The 21718-nt window shown below is 54.4% G+C and overlaps 1 protein-coding gene across 1 annotated transcript in view; it reads left to right on the top strand.

Moving 5' to 3' along the window:
- Positions 1-2894: 2894 nt before the first annotated feature.
- The window catches only part of FSTL4 (follistatin like 4), a 333324-nt gene continuing 314500 nt past the window's right edge, over positions 2895-21718 (top strand). The window contains exons 1-2 of the mRNA XM_037130007.2: positions 2895-3068; positions 10740-10875. Of these exons, the coding sequence (XP_036985902.2) occupies positions 10750-10875 (126 nt within the window). The 5' untranslated portion in view covers positions 2895-3068; positions 10740-10749. The remainder of the gene's footprint in view (positions 3069-10739; positions 10876-21718) is intronic.

Genomic DNA, 21718 nt, shown 5'->3' with positions numbered 1-21718 from the left:
TGTGTCACCTCTGCTCCGATCTGAGATGTTCTGTAGGAGACACGATGTTCGGCAGCAGTTTTGATCACATGGTTGTGTTTTTAGTAAGAATAGAAATAGAAAAGTTTAAAAACTGGTAAAGTAAAAGACATATATTGGAGATTTTTAAACGTTTTGATCTTATAAATATACACTGGTAACTTCCTTTTGAATGGCTCTGAGACTGCCTGGCTGGATCTCTCACCAGTGACCTGGAGGGGGGGAGGTTGGAGGCAGCCATCTGGGCTCACTGAATTGTCTGACATTGACTCTTAACTTTATTATTATTATTATTATTGTGACACATCCTAGTTGGCTACTGAGAGTCACTGGTGTGCTTTCGAGTTGTTCTGAAGCTGGTTTTCAAGCAAATTCTGACATTTTCTGGGTGGAATCCAGCCTATTTAGAGCAATTCGGAGAGGTGTCAGGGTCTGCCGCCATCCGATGCCACTTCCGGAAGACTTGTGCAATGTCGTCATTCAGACTCACCTTTGTTCCAAGGTGACTTTTCATCCTACTCATTTTATGCACGGTAGTCACGACGGCCCACTTCAGGCGTTAGCTCACCTCCAGGGGTTTCCTGTACATCTGGTTTGTGGCCGCTGCGTTCTGCCTCTTCTTGGGAAGCAGCGGAAGTTTGCGGAAGGCCAGGCCCTGTTCCCTGCAGTCCCCGGAGCTGTTTCTGATCTCGGCCAGTCTGCAGACCCCAACTTACATGTGACCCCGAGTTATTAAAAACACACCCCTCAGGCCTGCCTGGTTACGTAATAGGCCGTGAGGCTGAATCGGGGACTCCACGCTGGGAGCTGGGATGGCCATCCGGTTTACCAAACACCTCACAGTGTGGGAGGCAGGCAAACAGCCTCCGTGCTGTGAGGCACTGTCTCCCCGGGGACTTAGAATTACATTTCAAAGGGAGATACCGCATGTTTCCAAAACTCCCCTGCTTCCTTTTATGCCCAAGCTTTCTTCTCTTTTTCCCAAAAGGAAAGTACCTCCACTTTCCTGATCCAGGTGTAGGGAATCTGACCTCAGGCCTTGGAGGTCAGTCATGGGTGGCTCTGGCAGAGAGGCACCGCCAGGTCTGGGAGGCCAGCACCCCTTTTGAGGCCCTGAGGGCACTAAGGATGATGGAGCAGGCTTTCTTTTTTATAAAATATATTTTATTGATTGTGCTAATAGAGTTGTCTCATTTTCCCTCCTTTATTCCCCTCCACCCTGCACACCCCCCTCCCCCACCATTCCCCCCTTTCGTTTATACCCATGTGTCTCAAGTTCTTTAGCTTCTACATTTCCCACACTACTCTTGCCCTCCCCCCTGTCTATTTCCTACCTACCATCTATGCTACTTATTCTCTGTACCTTTTCCCCCTGTCTCCCCCTCCCACTCCCCTGTTGCTAACCCTCCATGTGATCTCCATTTCTGTGGTTCTGTTCCTGCCCTAGTCATTTGCTTAGTCTGTTTTTGGTTTTGTTTTCCGTGTGGTTGTTAATAATTGTGAGTTTTCGCCTTCTGAGCCCACATCACGACAGCCATGTGGGAAGTCACAGCAGAACTGGGAGTCAGGTCTCACCCAGCTCCTTGCTCTGCAGATGGGGGCACTGATGCCTCTGGCAGCGATATGACGGCTCCGGACAGCTGCGCAGTGGGAGAGGGTGCGCCTGAATGAAACCCTGCGTGAGGGCGGGGCCGTGTGGGCCCGCCCACTGCTGGCTCTGCAGCATCTAGCAGAGTGCATGGCGCCAAAGTAACATCCACACCTCGTCCTCTACATCAGCCTCGTAGTCTTGCCCTTCTGAGATATGACTGATTTTACCCTCAGAGAAGCCCCTCTGCCCCGTCTCCCGGCCAGCAGTCTTCCCAGGGGCATGGACAGGACACTGCTCCCCTAAGCCAGAAAGTCACCCAGTGTCCACACAGCCAGAGCAGGAGGCGTCCCCCAAAGAGGCCCCTCCCCACCGGTCACCACCCGCCTGGCCTGGCTGGGATCTCCCTCTTGGGTCTGAGACTGGGCTGGGACTACAGTATGACCACCTGGGGGGCCCTAGTTGTTACAAAGATGTTTCCAGTTTGGGGGGCTTCAAGACTGATCTCTAGGCCAATTAATAACAGCAAAGTGACTGCTCGGTTGCATTCTCAGAAGGCTGTGGGCACTGAAGAGGGGTCCAGAGAGGTTTGGGAGCCCCGGGCCTGTGGATGAGGCCTGGCTGCCAAATGTCTGTCTAGTTCTGGAGGAGAAGCAGGGGCCTTCTGGTCACAGCGTGGCAAGGCTAGGCGACTGTCCCCCTGGGGCTGCCCGAGGTTTTGTAAGATTCTGGGGCTGAGAGAGGGCAGATTCAGAAGAGGGAAATAACACAAACTTTGCCTTTTCGCAGGTTGTTGGCGCCCAGCGAGGGGGAGTGTCATTTGACTTTGCCTCCCGGGGCGGCTCTCTGCGTGGTGCAGTAGCCCACACTCACTCTACAAGCTACGTGGCTGCTTGATTAAGACCAGCTGTGCATCTTAGAGCTCAGCCTTGGAAATTCCATGCCTGGAAGGAGCCAGGAGGAGAGAGGTGAGGAGGGGTGTTTTGGCGGGTGAGGGAGTTGTCGCCTGCCTGCCAGGCCTCCCGGGAGCCAGGGGCGGGAGGTACCCCCTCTCCTGGTGGGTGCAGGGGTCACCCTGGAGCTCCAGAGTCCTCGCGCCCCGCGTGCGCGCCCCGCTGCTCTGCGCACCTGCGGCGGGCACCGCGCGGGTCCGAGCGGCGGGAGGGCGGGCCGCGCGCACAGGTGGCGGCGATTGGGCAGGCGGGGCCAGGAGGGTGACGTCACGGGCTCCAGTCCGGGCGGCAGAAATAGGGCAGCTGCGGCGGCAGTGGCACAGCAGCGGGCAGAGTCGGCTCAGAGAGCTGGAACCGCGACAACCTCCAAGGCGCCCGGGACTCCTGGACAGCCAGAGAGACCGACCGAAGGACGCGGAGCCGGGTCGCCGCCGTCGCTGCCGCCACGGGGCGCTCCCGCCCGCGCGAGTCCGGCCACCTGGTCTTTCCTTCCACCCCAGCCGCTCCAGGTATGCGGACGCGGGGAGGGTGCCAAGCTGCGACCACCAACTGGCCGGGCTGCGCCCCGCTGGGGTTCCGGCGCCTGGGGCTCCGCGTCTCCCAGCAGGGCCCAGAGCGGGCGCTTGCGTGGCCTCTCAGCTCGCGCCGAGAGAGCCAAGTTTGCCCGCCCGTAGAGAGGCGGGCACAGGACTACCGGACCCGGGCTCCGCAGGGCTACCGCTGCTAGGGCCAGGACTTGGGGTAAAGGCTGGAGCGCCGAGACTTGGAGCCCGGGTCTGCAGGAGGGACCCGAGTGAGCTGGATGGCGCGCGGAGCGCGGCGCAGAACAGCTGGAGCCGAGCCCACAGCCCGCGCTGCGAGACCCTGCGGGCTCCACTCCTGGGCTCTGGACCCCGAGCGGTCTGGGCTAGCCGGGCGAGCGGCGGCCCTTCAGCTCCGACCAGTGCCCTTGGCCGGGCTGGGGTGCGGGGCGGCGGGCGTGCGCACTCTCCCTCCCTCCAGCTTTGCGGGGAAACTTGCGTCTCCTCGCTGCAGCTCGAAGGGCCCGCTGAGCTCGCCCGGTCCTCACTTCCCCGCGCTCTATCCCCGCGTCTAGGGCTGAGCGTGGGGCTCGGCGGAGGACGCTGGGGAGCAGGACCCAGGACGGAATCCGGGTTTCTATTGCTTCCCCTGCCCCTTTACACTGAGCAGACGGTGTTCCCTGCGGGAGAGTCACTAGGGAGCAGTTTGGGGGACGTTCAGGCAGGGGGCTTGGCCCTAAGAGAGCTCGTGCTGTTGTTATCTCTGCCTCTCTCTGAGCTAGCGAAGGAAACCTGTTCCAACTTTCGGGGGACCCAGGCGGCGCAGGCGGAACGCTCCGATTTGGGCGCAGGTCGCCTCGAGTTTGGGGCAAGAGCGGTGCGAGCCTTCTGGGCTCCCTTCAGCTGACACAGGGCTGCCCGGAGGAGCGCCTTCGCCGGAGGCCCGCCACCTGAGGACTCTACGCCCTCCACTCTAGCAGGGCAGAAACCTGCTGGAAGCAGTGGGGTTCCTCTCCGGGCCGGCCTGTGGCCAGCACCCGTGCAGCAGCTCGGTGGCCTGCTGGAAGAGCCTGGGGCCCTGCGGAGTTGAGACTGCTAGGTCTGTGCCTTCGCCTGGAGAGTTGGTGCCCACGGAGCTGTCCAGCCGACCTCGCTCCTGATAACTGTCGTGGACGGTGATGGATAGCGCTGCCATAGCCTCTCCTCCACGGCCCTCTAGGTGTCGCTTCCGCCGTGGTTTCTGGTGAGGGAAAAACAACGCCAGTAGCTTCGGTCTGCCCCTTTGTAAATTTGTTGCAATGCTGTGTGCGCACTAGGAACTGAACTAGATGGGCCCCGGAGCCACAAACACCCATCCTCGTGTTCTGGGGCAGAGACAGGTAGAATTTTAACAGGAGGAGGCACAGTCTCTACTGGTGAGTGCGCCAGGAATGGCTCAACATGACGATCTGTGAGGAGAGAGAGGGGATGGGGAAGAAATTCTGACTTTTCTCAGAAGTCCCAAGTTGTTTTTCTGCCATGGGGCTTGGGGGAAAGCCAGAGATGACTTTACCAGTGTCTTCTTACTCCTGGAGTGAGCTGGGGACCGGCTCTGGGTGGAGGGCTCCCCTGGGAAGCAAGCATTGAAGGGGGTGGGTGCCAGGGAGTGAGTGTTGGGGGGGTGGCGTCTGTGACGCTAGAGCCGCAGCGCCCCTCATGCGGTAGCTGGCGCAGAAGACTTGAGCTGATGCCCCACAGGGCCCAGACGCTGCTTCTCGTCTGAGTTCTGTGCGCAGATGCTGCAGCCTCATGGCACCCTTTCTGTTCAGACACTCAGCTCAATGTCCGCCTCCTTCACTTCCCAGGAGAGAAGGCGGCCCCTCCCCAAAGACTTCAGACTGAAAATCGTCTTTACTGTATTAAATTTCTCATAAAAGTTGTCCAAGTGGCTTCTGCTCTCTTAGAATTGTATGATCACCCCCTAGTTTTTGTTAATTCCAGGAAGGCTCTTTCTGCTCCGGAGAGGGGCCGGCTTGTTCTTCGGGGCATTGGGAGAACTTCTGTCCCTTTGGTTGTGTCCTTCAGGGGGATGGGGGGGGTGGGTTGCATTTTTCTACCTCGATCAGTTACTCAGGATTCTTCTTCTACTAAAGGCTGCAGGCTTTTTGTTTGTTTGTTTTTAAAGTGATCTTTACATTGTGCTCTTCTGTTTGACTTAACACTATGCTCCAGAAACTAGACTTGAATAGTCCAGGTTTCCTAAAAATCTACCTTAATTCCTACTTTGCTTGTTGGGGGATATTTCTTTTCAGACTCAGCCTTCTTGTGTTGCATATGTACAGTAAATTGTGTGCTGGCTAACTTAGTGAAATTCGGTTGCGATTTCAAGAGCACATCTTTCCTTACGTGTTCTATCTCAATGCCTAGCACAAGGCATGAAACTTCAAGTAAAACAGAATGGCAGTGAGGGCAGATGGTGCATTAGGAGATGCAATCTGAATGCTGGAAGGGTGAGGGTGCCTGGAACTCGTGTGTATGTGTGTGTGTGTGTGTGTGTGTGTGTGTGTAGCTTCACAGTAAGTCCAGATGCCATAGATTTATACATTTTACATAGAGTAATTTAAGCATCTAATGTATCAATTGTTGGAACAAATCAACCAAAGATACAGAGTGGTAGTTAATAAAAAATATAATTTCATGATGGTTCATTGCAGGGTTACCCTGATATATTTCCATACTTAATTTCCTGGGTTGGTATTTCAGGGACTACCTTAGGAAGTTTGAATCTCTTTTTTCCTAAAACACTCACAAATAAAAACTAGGGTCATCAACCTTCCAGAAGAAATTAAAATACAGCCTCCGAGTTTTAGGTTAGGGGCTCTGTGACTGTTCCCCCCCTCCTTCTTGCATTGGACAGGCAAACGGAAGAGGACTACAGGACCTTGGGGGTCCCCAGCTGGCTGCTGTGTGTTGATTGCCGGCAGCCCACATGGGAAGTACAGTGGGTCCCAATTAATTGGCTAGAACATACACTTGGTCAGTTAGAAAGGTCGGGAATGCAGGTACCTCAGGGGCACAAACCTCACCTGGGCTCTTCAGGGTCGGGTGGTGTCACTTGGTTCTGCCAAATCATCTTCATAATTTTCAGTCCTGCTGGTGACAAAGAGAAGCCATTTCCATGTGCTAATCCACGCCTGCTTTGGCCATGTTACCACACCCGAGAGAGAGAGAGAGAGAGAGAGAGCTGATGACCTGTGTCCCCCAAACTCCGAGGGTCAGAACTCCACTTTCCTCTAACAGCGCTGGTTCCTACAGGAGGGAAGGGAAGTCTGGGTTCAGCCCGCCGTCCACCGAACACCCGTGCTTCCCTCTGGCCTCTGACCCTGCTCAGGAAAGGCAGCCGCGTGCCGGCCGTGTGCTCTGGCGGGCAGACTGGGAATGTACCTGTTCATACTGACCTCTCCCTAACGTGCCGTAGTTTCCAACTTTCTTCAAACGGCAAGTCAGAATTTAGAAATTTACCTTATACGAATTTGTAGTACCTCTGTAATTTTAGTTTCTTTAATTAGTTTAATTTTTAATTCTTACCCAGTGCTGACTGACTTTTAGAGAGAGCGGGAAGAAGAGAAGGGGAGAGAGTGGGAGGGAGAGAAGCAGAAAGGTCGATGTGAGACACAGACATTGACCGGCTGCCTCCCACACGGGCCCTGACCGGGGATCCAACCCGCAACATTCTGGTGTACTGGACATTCCTCCAACCCACTGTGCCACCTGGCCAGGGCAACCTCTGTAATTTAAATACAAATAACAGAACCAGTACAAGATTCTAGTATAAAGCCGGAAAACCCTGTGTTTTTTACACGGATCCGTAGATGCCCTGGTCAGGCCCACCCAGCACTGAAAAAGCAAGGTCAGTTTATCTGAACAGAGCCCGCACGCACCCCCACGGCCCCGTGCGAGTGTGTAACAAGGTAAGAAGCAAGGCAGCTGCCTAGCGCCGGACGTCTGCGTCTCAGCCCAGGTCTGGCCCCTGACTTGGCAGCGCACAGTGGGTGAGTCCTCACACCCCGGGCTCTGGGGCTCCGTCCCCCCACCGGGCAGGCCGGCCCCAGGTTCCCGGAGCACAGGGAAAGTGAGCACGGGTGGGAAACCTCGGAGGAAGCAGTGTCTTAAATGCCAAGGGATTGTTTTATGAGTTGTTTGAGAGAAGACGTAGGTCCGGCTCTTTTATGAAAACACTCTTGGGTATATTTATAACCGATCTCAGGCCTCTAGCCTGGACTGAATGAAGTTTATAAACCTACACTGATCTCAGAAGGAACTTCTGGACACAAAGAGGGTTTGCGACCTTATTGGTGGCACCCCGCCCCACCTATAACAGACAGCCTTGCATTTCCTCCCGTCCGAAGACCCGTCGGCTCTTTGCATTTGAGGGGAGTTCACGTGTGCGCAGACCTCCTTGCTCCAGAGTGACCGCCTTCGCCAGGCTGGGGCGCCCCGGGAGCTCAGGGGCCGCCTTGCAGGCACCCTGTGTCTCTCTCTCTGGTTTCTTCTTCAACCACATTTCTTCTTGGCCAAGAAAGACAGCAGCAGCGGGGGCTGCGGAGGGCCTGCAGAGTGGTCCCGTCTGGGGGTGGGTGCAGGACGGCAGCAGCTTGGCTTTCCCTCGCTCTGCTCCTCCAGTCGTGGCCGGACCCATGTTGGTCAGCTGAGTGCAGCTCCTGGACGCTTTCAGAGAAAAGGGAGACATGGGGCTCAGGGTCTCCCTTCTCGCCCTACATGGATTTTCCCATCATGCTAAGTGTCAGGCGGCAGCTGAGACCAGGGGTTAGGAGAATAGACACCACGTCCCACAGCCTGGCCTGAAGTCCATCTCTACCACTTATTTGCTGCGTGGCCATGACATGGTCCCGGTCTCTCTGCGGCCTGTCTCCTCTGTTGTCTGACTAGGGGATAATCATTGCCCTCCTCCTGAGGCACAAATGAAGGTTAGGAGCTGACACCTGTGAAGCATTTGGGACGGAGCCTGAATGTCGTGATTGCAATGTAAGTGTTAACCAAGTAGACAGTCTCTATTATGTGGTTACTAGACAGGTCATCAAAATAGATTTAGACCCAATATTAATTTTTTTTATGAACCGAACTGTCATAAGACTTGAGTTGTGAATTTTTAGGCCGTTGCTGTTGCAGATGTAATGAATTGTCACTCACCTGGACCATAAAATGACATCTAAGACGCCTCTGCCATGTAAATGAAGTTGGATCTAATGGTGGCCAGTTGAGCTAAACTCGGCGAAGCAGCTGCCTGGCACTATTTCAGTAGTTGGCCTGGCTCCCGGGTCCCCCTGTATTCAAATAAAATCTCTCAGGACCTCAACACACCCCAGAGGAAAGCAGACAATTCCAGGTGCCGCAGGTGCCTCAGCGCTGGGCTCCGGCTCCCTGCAGCAGGGAACAGCTGGTTTACAGTCTGTGGTCGGGCCGCGCCCTCCTAAATGAAGTGATTCACAGCTCACCAAAACAACAGTTGAAATGAAAGGCTCTTATTTTGACACCATCCATTAATAATAAAACATCAAACATAATTGGTCTTGGATTACTAGGCAAATTGAAAACTAAATTTTGTGGCTTGAATATTTCATAACTCCAGAAATTGACATCTGCACGTTTACTACACTGAGTTTTGATTATCTTGCTGTTTTTAGTTTATTCGGGCTGGATGGCACACGCAGGGGGAAGAGCAGGCCGTCTCGTCTCTGTGTGTGCTCGGCTCGGGAGTGCTGTGTGAGAGTGGGTGACTAGGGAGAGACTGATAAAGGAGAGTGGGGAGCAATGTCTTCCTGCTCCTAGCCTGAGTTACTATTGCGGGTTTTAAAAAATTTCCAAAAATCCAATGACTGTGTTCAGCAGTCTCTGGAATGTGGCTCTGTGTTCTGAAGAGAATACTTCTTGGAGAGGAGGGAGTCGCCCTATTTATTTTTAGATGTTTTTAGGGAAAGACGTTTTGATTCTCTTCTTGCCCTGACTATGGTGTTTCACTCGGCCCCAGCACGCGACACGCGTGCCCTAGCTGGAGTCCCGAGGGTGCGGGGAGAGTGCCGAGTTGGGTGTCTGCTGGGAGCCCCCCGGTCATCTCCCGGGGAGCAGCTGCAGTATGCCACCCCGCTCTGCCTGCTGCAGGGTGCAGAGCAGGTGCTGATGGAGGCGTGACTGTGACCTTCACGTCTTCGCTGGCCACCTGGACTCTGGCCCCAGCAGCTCCGGCTTTGCCAACAGATGTGAAATAGGAACAGCTGAAGAGACAGATGCAGGGGTGGGTGCCTATGGCCTCTCTAATACAGGAAGACGCCTTCTCTTTCAAGACAGTCATAACGTATAACCTTGCCTTTCCGCAGAACGGTATTGCATGCCCACAGTTTTTAGCCCGACTTTTTTTCCTTCCTGCAGCATTTCTGTCTCAAGGTGGAGATGGAAAGCAAGTCCAGAGAGGCAGCTCTGTTTGGGATGTGGCAGGAGTGTGTTTGTTTGGCATCAGCCCTAGTGATCACGTGGCACCTCTCACCTCATCTTTGTTTAAGGCCCAAATCCTCCAGAGCTGTTGGCTTTGGGGGTGAGCAGGGGTGGACTCCTTAAACAGATTGTGCTGTTCCTCATGCATTTAATCCTTTTTGAAGGGGACACCTACTCTGGACCCACGCTCACCTGGGCCACATGGGCCACTGGCCTCCTCTCTGTCTCCCAGCCACGATCAGGATGCAGTGTGGACCACACGCAATTAAGCACTAAATTGTGTGGTGCTCACAGAAATCAATAGCCCTTGAAGCTTCCCTGAGTAGGAGTTGTGAATACTGCATCACGAGGTCTGCCTGGCTGTGTTGCTTAGAGATACTGAAGTTAAGGTTGGAATATGCTCATAGCAGAAACCTTAAAGCAGAAGTATAGCTACACGGGCAAGTGGACTAGTTGGTGTCCTTGTCCCTTTGGCGTAATGCTGAGCACGTGGTAGGGGGCAGAATATTTATTGTAGGATCTTCAGTTTTTTCCATCCAGGTAAGTCTGTGATTACTTTGAATCACCCATTTCTTGTTGTCTGGGACTTGAGACAATTTATCATGTGAGCCTCAGGAAACACCATAGAAGTTACTGAAATCCCATTATCCATGGGGTGCTTGGATCTGGCTGCAAACCAGATTGGCCGTGAAGCGAAAATACTGGGCCTTCTGATGCCATTTTGAAGCTTGTTGTCCTGTAAACTAAGAGACCAGCTCCCAGTGGGCTGCTGCAGACCTCACACGATTCCTCAGCAGCACTTATTGAGCACCAGCTGCCATCCGAGGACACCAAGGCACAGATGTATGGTGACCTACCGGAGGGGACCCGGCTTTGTCACCCTAGTTGGTTCTTGTAGATGGAACAGTACGTGGCATTTCAGGCGGGCTTCTCCTGGTGCCGACTCCTTTGGTTCACACAGCCACCCTACGAGGTACGTAGCATGGACTCCATTGCAGAGATGAGTGAGCTCCGGCTTAGGAGTACTATAACTTCTCATGGTAGAACCGAAAATCCACTGGCAGGATTTGCCCCAGGTTTACCTGGTCCTGGAGTGCAAATGCTAACCACCCCATGACTGGCTCACATGTTGCAAAACCTGATTCTAAGCCCTTGTCATCTTCTCAGCAGACTCGCCAGAATGAAGCCAGGACCCATTTGGCTGCACCTCGCACTGCTTGGGGCCTGCCTGCAGGTGGCGCTGGGACGGCCGGACCGAGGAATCCGCGGAGGCCTGAACGCGGGTGCGGAGGAGTCTCGGGCAGAGGTATGGTGGACGAACCACTGGCCTGACACTTCAGGTGGATTGCTTTCCAGGGCTAGAGTGTCCGCTTTGCCCTCCACCTTCCGTCCATATCAATTAGATGGCAGGGCGCATTTACATTGCTCCCCCTTGCTGGTAGGGGGCAATGGAAGGAGCCACGTGTGTTGATGGGGACGGGAATGGGAATACAATTTGCTGTAAGTGATGGTGTAACCGGCTCTGGTGCTGAGAACATATCCCACAGCCCTGCGGCGTCAGCACAGTGCGTCCGCCAGAAAGGCGCGCCGGAGGGCGGCCTCTCTGTATTGTTCATAAAACCTGGAAAGTGCAGGCTCACGGGCGGAGCACACCCCTGTGAATCAATGAAGTCTTTTAATTATAAAATATGTTTTTAAAAGAAACGAGCTCCTTTTTGGGGCCTGTAGATAAAAAGAAGCAGGCTGAGAAAGAGCTGGCAGGCTGGGGTCCTACGGGGGGCCGCCTTAACGAGCTGATGGGAACGATGAGCGGCAGGTTAGGTGTGCGTAAGTGCTTCTAAAGTGCTCAGAAAACTTGTTCCCAGGTGCTCCCCCGGAGAGTCTCAATATACTGCTGATAGTTTAGCGAACTTAGTCTGCAGCACGAAGGGGATTCATACACTACACACCTCACCCACATTCTTGAGGGGGACACCGTTTTTCTGCGGAAAAGGTTTTGTGTGTGTGAACTTTTAAAAAAATGACTGTACCCTTTCACTGTAACCACCCGGGACGTTCTTTACGGTGTGATGAACACTTACCCCTGAGAGCAGCCCGGGGCATTTGAACGTCCGCTGTCTTCCCGATGCACACCCTCCACCCCCTTTCCCCTCTGTGCCTGTCTCCTGTCCCGTGGAGTGAGGGCAACATCACCTCAAAAAGCCCACAGCACCAGAGTGAATAACGGTGCACAGTGTGGGGTTGGGCTAATGCATTATTTGATCGAAAGATACGACTTCTCTTTCATTAGTACTTAATTGTAATGCAATCTCAAACCTGCAGGCCTTGGTCTTTGGGGAGCCTCAGCAGTCATTTACCGCACACTTTTCCTGCTGTAGTCAGTGGGGCTTCCATTTGCGGTGAGCCGATGATTAAGCAGAAATTCTCTCTCCCATCTAAATCCGTGAAGGGTGCAACTTTAATGCTCTTTTGAGAGTGTCCGGAGGCTGACTTGCGGGCAAGCACAGCATTTCCCATATGGAAACAGCTTAATCATTTTTCTCGCATACACCCAGAGAGAAAATGATGACCCAAATCCTACAAACATACTGGGAACTATTTGAGAGCAAAGCAACTAGGCAGACACATCGGCTTGCTTGCCTGGGCTTCGTACTGTTGGGGCTCGTTGGCCAACTGCTTCCAACCCCTCACTTCAGTGAAAATAGTCCAGCCAATTCAGGTGGGATTTAGTTGGAGGTAAATTGAAGGTAAGTTAATATCAACCTGGGGTCTCTTTATTGTGGCTGGCAACACCCTCATACTTTGTGTGCCAACAAGGAAGGGCCGAGGTGGCTTATTCCGAGGAAGTGAGGCTTTTTTGTCTGGGGCTCTGTTTTGGCTTCCCACTCCCCCGTTAGGCTGGAGCCCAGGAGATGCCGTTGTCTTCCAGGTCCAGGAATTTCGATGCTTCCAGAGAAGGAAGTATCGCCTCTGCAGAACCTTCCCGGAGGCAGAGCTGCATGGATCTGGTTCTCCCCGCTGTAGATTAGGTTTTTGTGGAGGGTTGGGACCTCTACTCACAGTCTGCTGCTGGCAAGGACTGAATGGGCTGATGGCGATGCAAAGGGCCCAGGACACCGGCCTCAGCACATGTTTAGATGGGGACAGTATGTTTACAGCTAATTGGTTTGCCAGCCTCGCTCACGTTTTATGCACAACCCTCCACATCCTTACTCACCAGGGTCTTCTTGCCTGTGAGGCTGCCCCTCCTTTCCACGTGTCCCCTCTTTCAAGGCTCCACTCAGGTGCTCACCATTTATCCAGAACCTTCTTTGACCACTCTTGGTTACCTTTGATCTCTTTCTCTGAACTCCTAGTCTTTGCTGCCTTTTTCTCCTTACTGGCATTTTTATTTTTCAGATAGAGGAAGCCTCTCTTATTTCTCTGTTTCTCCCCCACAGTGCCTAATAATTTTAAGGGCAGAGTAGAAGCTCAGTGTGTTTCTGAGCCAATCGATTTTTTCCCCCAACATTTCAGTGGTAATCATGAAGTCACAGGTGCTTTCCAAACTCCGACTGGACCACCAGGTATTTAAGCATGTGCTTTAGCTCCCTGCCTAGCAGGTTCATTTGCAGTGGAGGCTCAAATGTCTCTTCAGCAAACCCCTACGCAGCTTGCCAGCTGAGCCAGGCAGGTGTCTTATCCACACCCAAGATAGTCCTTCAGTGTTATAGGTGCTGGGTCGTTCCTTCTTTGAATTGTAGCTATTAATACATCTATAACTCACAGCCGAAACTGTATGAAACTCCTCTAGCCGTTTCCTCAGACAGTTTTATTTTCTGGAAGAGCCAAAACTAACAGAGTTGCTTGAGACTCACTAAATCTAAAAACCATGCCGGGCCCTACGTGGTAAAATGGGCTTTCTTCCCCACAGTGAGCCTTTACAAAACATGTGTTCTCGTAAGGCTTTAAAGGACTTGGAAAACATTAATAAGATTTGATTTGCCTTTAAAGTTATTATACCAATTACTCGAGTGACCCAAGGGTAAATAAGGATTAAATGGCCAGTGCATGCTTACTGGTACATTTTTAAAGCAATTATAGCTAATGTGAGTTTTGTGAAATTATTGTTTTAAGAACAAAGACCGCCGTTGAAATGGCTTCAAGGAGTTTTCCGTTCTATAAACAGATAAGAAGAAATGTAGAAGGGCGGGGCTGCTCCTCAGTAAACACCAAGTGGCAGGATGTGGCCGAGCATGCTAATGTGCTTCTGCATGCAGAAGAAACGATTCGGAGAGATGCAGCTTATTGATATTCTAAAATAGCTCATATGTCTCCCCTTCCCCTGTGCTCTGGCCAATGTGGATACGGTAGGACAATCAATATTGGTAGAATTTTGTACATGTGGGGGCAGCCAGGAAAGCGAGAGGGGAGGTGGTGGCAGCTCCGGGGACCCGTCCCCTCTGGAGGGGGAGGTATTCGTAGGAGGCCTAGGTACTCTGGGCCCTGGGCGCTGTTACCACTCACTGGGCTCCGGGATTGGGTGCTGACCGTTACACAGCCTTACGCATCTTTCCTGTGTCTCGTTGAACTTTTTCAAAATTGCTCTTCCTCGTAGTTTGTGGTCATGCACTGAATAACTAGAAACAATAACATCGGATCCTTTAAAAATTGTTAGCTTTGTGTACCTTGGTGATCACAGCCCAGAGATATGCTTTGTGGTCAGACACCATATGTTTTTGTTGTGTGCAGATTCTCGCAGGAAAGCCTGGGAGGGAAAAACATGTCGGGTGGCATCAGTAATGAGGATGACTCCGCTGCTCCCTAACCCCAGCACTCAGCCCGAGGAAGCCCAGCCCTGCCCTGCCCTGGCTGTCTGGTCCTTCCCCTTCTGCGGAACTGCACTCCCGGGCGCTCCTGTCCGGGAGTGGGGGAGGGGACTTCCCCTCTAATACTCTGGCTTCTTTCTGCGTTAGTTAGGCTTCCAGGAGGACCTGGGCCCCTCAGACTGGGCATTCATTTTAAGGAAACACATTTTCCCTTAATAAGTGTCATTGTTCTCACGTCCATGATTGAATTTAAGGCAGTACTCCCCGACCCTTCCTGGTAAGACTCTGCCGCCTCTCCCGCTCCTGCTCTTTCTTTTTGCTTGACTGCCGGGAAGAAGAGCTGACCCTCTGCAGGCCTGAAGGTCTGCCCGTGGGCACCTCCGCACACTCTCGCCCCTCCCTCCGTGGGCTCGGAGGAAAGCGGCTCCCTACTCCCTGTGGACAGAGGGGTCCGGGCTGGTTGCCGGGCATTTCCTGAGCCTCACCTGCAGCACAGGCCTGCATGTGTCTCTCCTGGGCGTTCTCGGGGTCACCCTTCCCAAGCACTCGCTGTTGCTGATTCCCGTGTTGGACTGACTTTTACAGGAAATGAGACTCTGGGCCGAGTGTCTCTGGGTGAGAGCAAGAGGCTTGTGGTGGCCCTTTCCCTGGTGTAGAACTCTGGGGTGCTGCCTGCACCCCTCTTATGAGGACCCAGGACTTCTACCGTGTCACAGAAGTTTTGGTGTGGGATTTAGTTTTCCACGTGACAGGGAGAGTATAGCCTCCTAGCTGCAGAGGTGTGAGAGAATCCATCATTTTCAAAGTGGGGGTGTTGGGTGAGCTGGTTCCCACCGTGAGCTGGTGTGGGCTGTGCCCTACATGGGCCAAGGCCTCTGAAGCTTCAGCGAGTGTGTGAACAGCTGGTGGGGGCGGTGGTACGGGGGCAAGGTTGCTGTTAAAGTGCAGGTGCTGATGCAGTAGGTCCTGGGTGGCCCTGACATTCCGCGTTTCTCAGGAGCTCCCAGGAAGGAGGATCCAGGTGATTAACCCTGGCCTTGGTTAGCTATTGTCAACACACTGTCACTGACTGCGGTCAGGAAGGGAGCAATGCACAGGCTGCTGTCATGCCTGGAAATACCATGCTGTGAGGCGGGCTGGGGGCAGAGGCCGGCAGACGAGGGGAAAGGTAGGCTGGCGGGATCTTCACCTGTTTTCCAGCAAGCAGGTGGGTCCCATCCTGGTGTCTGGTCCCAGGCTCTGTCCCCAGGGCCCAGCCGGGCTGTTTGGGGAGGACACAGCCGCCTGCGTGGTGGTGTGTCGGGGGCTCTGGTTCTTTGTTCTCGCACAGAGGAAGTCACCTTGTCCTTTGTGTTGGACATGCCCTCTCTCTCTCCCGGCACGCCTTTTGCTCCATATTAGTCAGTGTGCTGCCCTTTTAGCATTTTGAGTTTGTAATTGACAGAGTTTTAATTGGCTCTGAGAAGTTCTGTGACCCGGGAAAATGAATATTTATGAGTTCACAGAAAACCATTATTTTTTTCCTCTTCATTTAGCATTTACTCATCTAACTATTTTATTTATGCCGCTGCTGCTAAATAATCTATGCTTCTTCAGGAACCTGCCCACCCTGGTAATCAGGACATCAAGCCACACGTTGTACATGGGGCTCTGATCTCCCATTCTGGGGGGAGTTGGCAGCCTCAGTCCTGCCAGGCCCCGATCATCTGCTTGATTTATCCTCTGTGGCTTGAGGGTTATCTCTCTTGCCTCCCATTTAAAGAGAAGTCAGTGCCATGTTGGTGACAGAGAGACTCTTAACAGGCCTCATGCCAGTGGGTTCCACTTTTCCGTTCTGCCAACCCAGGTCCTTCTGCCCCTGCTGCTGTGAGGTTCCGGGCCTCGTCTGTCTCAGCCACCTGGGAGGTGCAGGGCACCAGTTCTGGGCCCACTGGGCATGGCCCGAGCCGGGCCCTCCGTGTGCACCGAGCAGGCAGCCCCCGTGGGCACCGCATGGGGAGCTGGGCTCACTGGCACGGGGCGGAAGATGCGTGTCCCGGCGGCTGAGAAGTTGTCCGTCTGCTCAGCCTGCCCTCTCTCTCGATGGGTTACCACACACATTTGCATTCAGGCACTTACTCCCTTGACTCAGGAAGGCATGGCCCGAGAGAGACCCAGGCTCCTTCTTCATGGGGTCCTGGTTCCGAGAAGTGTTTTAGAAAGTAAAATCTGAATATTCTCATTTAGCACTTCACTCGGTGTGGCCACAGGCCGACCCTGGAGGCCAACAGTGCCCAGCCCCATGCTGCGATCAGATATTTCAAGGACTGTAGGGAAAGTCGGAAAATAGAAATAAACTTCATTTCCATTCAATTTAGAAATATGTTCCCAGCAGTTCTCCTGGGCTGAGCGCAGAGCGGGACACAGAATCCAGCCATGACTGGGATGCACCCGGCAGAGAGGGGCAGATCCTGGTGGGACTGGGGAGGGGGCGGCTGGAGCTCTGCCTGGTGCTTCTCCCTCTTCTCCGAGGGAGGGCGTCACACGATCACACCGTGGAGGAAAGAGTCCCCGGGGAGAGGACCTGGGTCGTGGTGTGGTCAGACAGAAATGGAGGCGTGAGGGCAGACGGGAGAAAGTGAAGGGAGAGAGATGTGACGTGTGACAGGCGGGTCAGGGAGTGAGTGGAGCTGCCCCGTGACTGCAGTGGAGCTGGGAGTGACACGGGGCGCGTGTCGACTGCTACCGACCTCGCTGTGTTTCATGGGCGGGCCTTCCCTCTGCAGCCCAGAGTAAAGCCCGCGAGTCCTTTCGTTCACTCCCAGACCTGAAAGGTGACCCAGTCGGGGAGAGCCAAGCAGGGACCCCTGCGCCCTTGTAGGAACCTCCTGAGTCCCATGCCGCCCGCTCGTTTCAGGACGTGGCCGCCGGGTGGCCACTGAGGCTCTGCAGCCTGGTCCGGCCTGGCACAAATGAGTTCTGCGGACTTGAGCCTCTCCCTCCTCTTCCCTGGACCTTGGTTTCCTCGAGTGGGAGGTGAGGGGTGGTCAGGACGCCAGCTTGGGTCCCTGTCAGGTCCCTGTCTGCACATCTAAATTGTCACGCTGCTGACGGGACCCCTTCCGGATGAGCGAGGAGTGTACACGTGTCAGACGCTGCCTCACCTCCCTGTCTCCCGGGCGGCCAAACCGCAGAGGCACAGTCTGACGGCATCCCCGCCTTCGTCTCAAGTCACTCTGCGCATCCTCCTGCGCGTAGCGGTCGGGGAGTTCGCCATCACTTAACTCGGGGCTGGAACCATCGGGGTCTGTTTGGCCCGACTGCCCTCTGGTCCCTCGGCACAGACCTGGATTCACAGGTCTGCACAGCAGTGGGTGGTGACGGTGCCGCACACCCGAGTGGCCTGCTGGTGTCTGGGAAAGGAGCCAGGGTCCTCGGCACACGGGCCGGGAAGGAGCAGGAACTGGTTCTCTTGTCCATTGTCTAAGTCCCTGCTGTGGACTGGGAGCCATGCGTGGAGAGGTGGTTCCCAGACCTTTTGATTTCACAGGGCAGAAAGGGGGAAACTGCTGAAGTCAGCACTGAGCCACCTCCCGGAATCACTATCACTCTTTTCTTACACCTCTATGTACACCTGGTCACTTGTAAAAGAAGTTCAAGGCCACACCTCCAGAACCAAGGGTGGCGTATCCCCTGGGGGCCTTCCTCGGGCCTGTCCTGCACTGCTCGTGGAGGTGAGCCGTGTCCGGGGGGCAGCCGGGTCATGGTGGTGGGTCAAAGAAACGATGGTCCGAGACCACTGGGAAATGAGGCCCGTGGAAGCAAGTGGCTGTGCGGCCTTGAAGTGAGTCCAACCCACACGGAGGGTGCTCCGCCCGGGAGGAGGTGCCCTCTGTGTGGTGGGGGTGTGGACCCACAGACAGGGTTTCACTGCCAGATCCAGGTGTTTCTCTGTGTCCAAGTGACAGGTGTGGCTGGGTTTTGCAGGGAAAGTGGGGCGCACTATTTTTTTGCTCACGGTTTTTAATGTGTCTCGCCATCTCTCTACTCCTCTCCTGAAAGAGGACACGCTGCTGTTGTGTGGCTGCTGACGTCTTCCTCCAAGTAGAGATCAGTCTTGCTTCACTGGGGAATTAGGAATCTGGGAACGGTATCCCCTGGCCGTGGTGAAGGAAGGAGGGTGAGCGGTCGGTGGGGCTCGGGTCCGCTCAGTCAGAGGCCACACTGCAGCCGACTCTGCCCAGGGGAGGGCGGACAAGCTGGTGCCAGGTGGGGGCTGGCCCACAGAGACCTCCCGGGAGACCACTGGCTTCCCCTCGTCTGGAGGACCTTCTAAGAAGGCACCCGTGTGACCGCGGGATACTGCACGTGGAGCTGGAGCCTCTGCCCCCGCCCCGCCCCAGGGTCCTAATGGGGCCTTGAGCTCACATCAAAACCCTTCCGGGGGTCTTAGCTGGAAATAACTTGCCATGGTTACCTTTGTAAAATGCTTTAAAGTTTGAGGGTTTGAGGTTTTCTGGGTCTGGGTTACAGAGAAAGTGTGTGTACTTTCCTGAGCTGAGCAGGGAAGTGACCCCTCTACTTCCGACAAAGGTCCTTTCTGGAGCACACTGAGCACCAGTGAGCCTCTCGCAGGGTAACGAGGGCAGCGCTGAAGAAACACCTCCACAGCCGCCTGGCCCTGAGTGTGGGAACTGGCAGCCTGGCCCAGCAGCAGAGGTGACAGACAGCAACCTGGCAGCCCAGGTTTGAGCCCAGCAGGGGGCCGGGCAGCCTCCTTTCCAGACCCCGTGCCTCTGCCCACCTGGCTGAGCTGGCAGGGGCGGCTCCTGGTGCAGGCACCTGATGCAGGCAGGTGGCTCTGGGGTCTGGGGAGACGTGGCTACTGCCCACCCCCCTCTCCTAACCAGACCGTGAGAGTTCTGTGTTCCCTCCTTGTCTTCCAAGGATGTCTGTCACTGCTGAGAATCCCCGCAGCTGGTTTCCCTGGGGGGGGGGGCCTGAATCGCCCCCTTGACATGCTGCCCTTCTGCACTGGCTGGGAAGGATCCCTCAGGTCCACGGCCCCGAGACCGCTGCTGCTGCTGCTTTCCCCGCCAGCTGCGTCCCTGAGGGAGTCTTCGTGACCTTTAGTTTAGCAACAAGTAACACACAGATGATGACAGCCCTGATGTCGGGGTTGTCGTGAGGACCAAGAAGGCGTACATGACACCTGGCACCGAGCGCCTGCTCAGACATGGCCGTCTCGTGTCTGGAATCTCAGGGCCCCGCTGAGTGCCCATCGGGAAGACCGAGCACCCCTCCCTCCCCGTGGCCTGGCATGTCAGCCTCAGCTGTAGCACTTGTGCCTTCGAGTTTAGCAGGGTGGCCTTTGGGGCGGGAGGGTCCTCTGCCTGGTGCAATGGCAAGTGTTGTGTGGTCAGGTATCTCCAGTGTCCAGGAGAACTTGGTGCAGAGTCAGGTGTTCAGGTGGCATCATGTATGAATCTGGTCAACGGGACTCGAGTTTCTGGGACTCCTCACAGAACAAACCCCAGGAGAGAGTCACCTGACTGTCTTTGGTTTCCACGTATAGTAGAATCTTGTCACAGTTTCAGACCTTCCCAACGTCCTACTGAGTCAGATGAAGCTTAAGAAAGTCCCATGGCTGTGTGTGGGGGAGGGAGCAGAGTCCTTGGCTCGCTGCTGTCCCCTTTCAGAGTAGTCTTTGGGACCTAGCAGCCCGGGCTGTCCCTTCTGCAAAGAGGCCAGCGTCAGCGTGGCCAGCACACCCGAACCTCACCAACAAAGGGAGCCCAGAGAGCGAAGCGCAAACTCGAACATGCAGGACGTTCTGTTCCTGCTCAGAGTTCCCAGTCAGCAGAAACAGTCTCGGGCTCGGGGAGGGCGGCTGCCAGCTGTCCCTGCAGAGGGAGGAAGCAAGGGCCGTGGGAACAGAAGTTCTCTTTGGAGATGGCACTGGCTAGGTGGGACTTCTGATGGCTTTTCTTGACACAGGGCAGTTGGGATGAAAGCTCATTTAAGCTGTTCTGTCTCTTAAGGCTCACTCTCTAGACAAAGAAACAACTTTCTACCTATTTATTTCCCTTTCTAGCCTCACATTTAAAACAAACTCTGTCATAGAGATGCCAGGTTTCTGTGGCTCTGCCGAAGCCGCAATCTCTGTGCCCTCCCAGGGAAATAAACTTGCAAGTGGGCGAGCTGGGAGGTGTCAAAGGGGAGGGGCCTGCCGGGCGGATGCTTTAATTGGAGTGCTTCTGAAAACGGACCTGCTGTCCCTCCTCTTCCTCCTCCACTCTCTTCTGTTTGGCTGATGCACATGCTGTTGTGTTTGCTTTGGCATTGGGCTGTGAGGAACAGGGTTCTCGGCCTCCTGCCTCCTGTGGTGCTCGTCCCCTGGCAGCCTGTCCCGTGTCCCAAAGCATGGCCCTTCTCAGGACACTGCCTGCCTACCTACCGTGTTTTGCTGTGTGCAATGCATGCTTTTTGGCTGGAAGAATAAGGATGCACATTATATATGGGCAGTACTAATTCCGTATCTATGTAAATGCTTTTAATTATTTTATTCTTATGTATTAAAAGTGTAACTCTAGAAAGCAGTAATGACACCCACATGCAAAATAATACCCTGGAATATGATCATTGGTTTTGTAGAACTTACGAATAAATAAAAAACTGAATTAAAAAATTAAAATGAAAGATTTTTTCTTGAAAGTTTGGGCCAAAAGTGTGGGAGCACATTATGCACAGCAAAACATGGTAGCATGGGTTCCTGGCCCGGGCTGCCGGGGCCAACGGAGCGTCTCGGGGTCTTAAATCTCAGTCATCAGCAGGTCTCCGTCCAGTGAGCACCCAGCTCTCCGCTTGGCCCTGCGCTGGGGCCAAGTGGTTGAAGAGAAGTTGTACGATTCCATTCCAGAGGCTGGGGGACCAATGGGATGTGGGGCCGGGTGGGCGGAGGGAGAGGCAGAGGGAGCAATGGCTGCTGCCGAGTGGAATCTGAATTAGCAGAAGGATTAAGCGCCTCTGTCCATCCTCCATCTTTTCTAACCTGTGTGTAGTGGTTCCATTAAGTTCCCAATGTCAGTCAAAGGAAGTCCAGTCTGTTTATTGGCTGATAAAGACGGAAGCAGCCCCTGCCTGCCCCGGCCCCATTCTCCCACCGCCTGCCCCAGGCAGGGCACCCGCTGGTCTGCCCAGTCCAGGAATCCTCCTTCCCAGAGCGGGTGTGGCTGATGGCGGATCTGGTGTCCCAGCTTTGTTCCGGCCCACGACTCAGCTGCTCTGGAGTCCTCTGCCGGTGGGCTGGGGACTGGAAGAAGTGGGGTGTCAGAGTGTCACCCACCCAGGCTGGACGCAGTG

Source organism: Artibeus jamaicensis, unplaced genomic scaffold (genome assembly GCF_021234435.1).
Source record: "Artibeus jamaicensis isolate MK-2021 breed Jamaican fruit bat unplaced genomic scaffold, CSHL_Jam_final contig_786, whole genome shotgun sequence".
Taxonomy (NCBI): Eukaryota; Metazoa; Chordata; class Mammalia; order Chiroptera; family Phyllostomidae; genus Artibeus; species Artibeus jamaicensis.
This window is presented reverse-complemented; position numbering and strand designations above follow the sequence as displayed.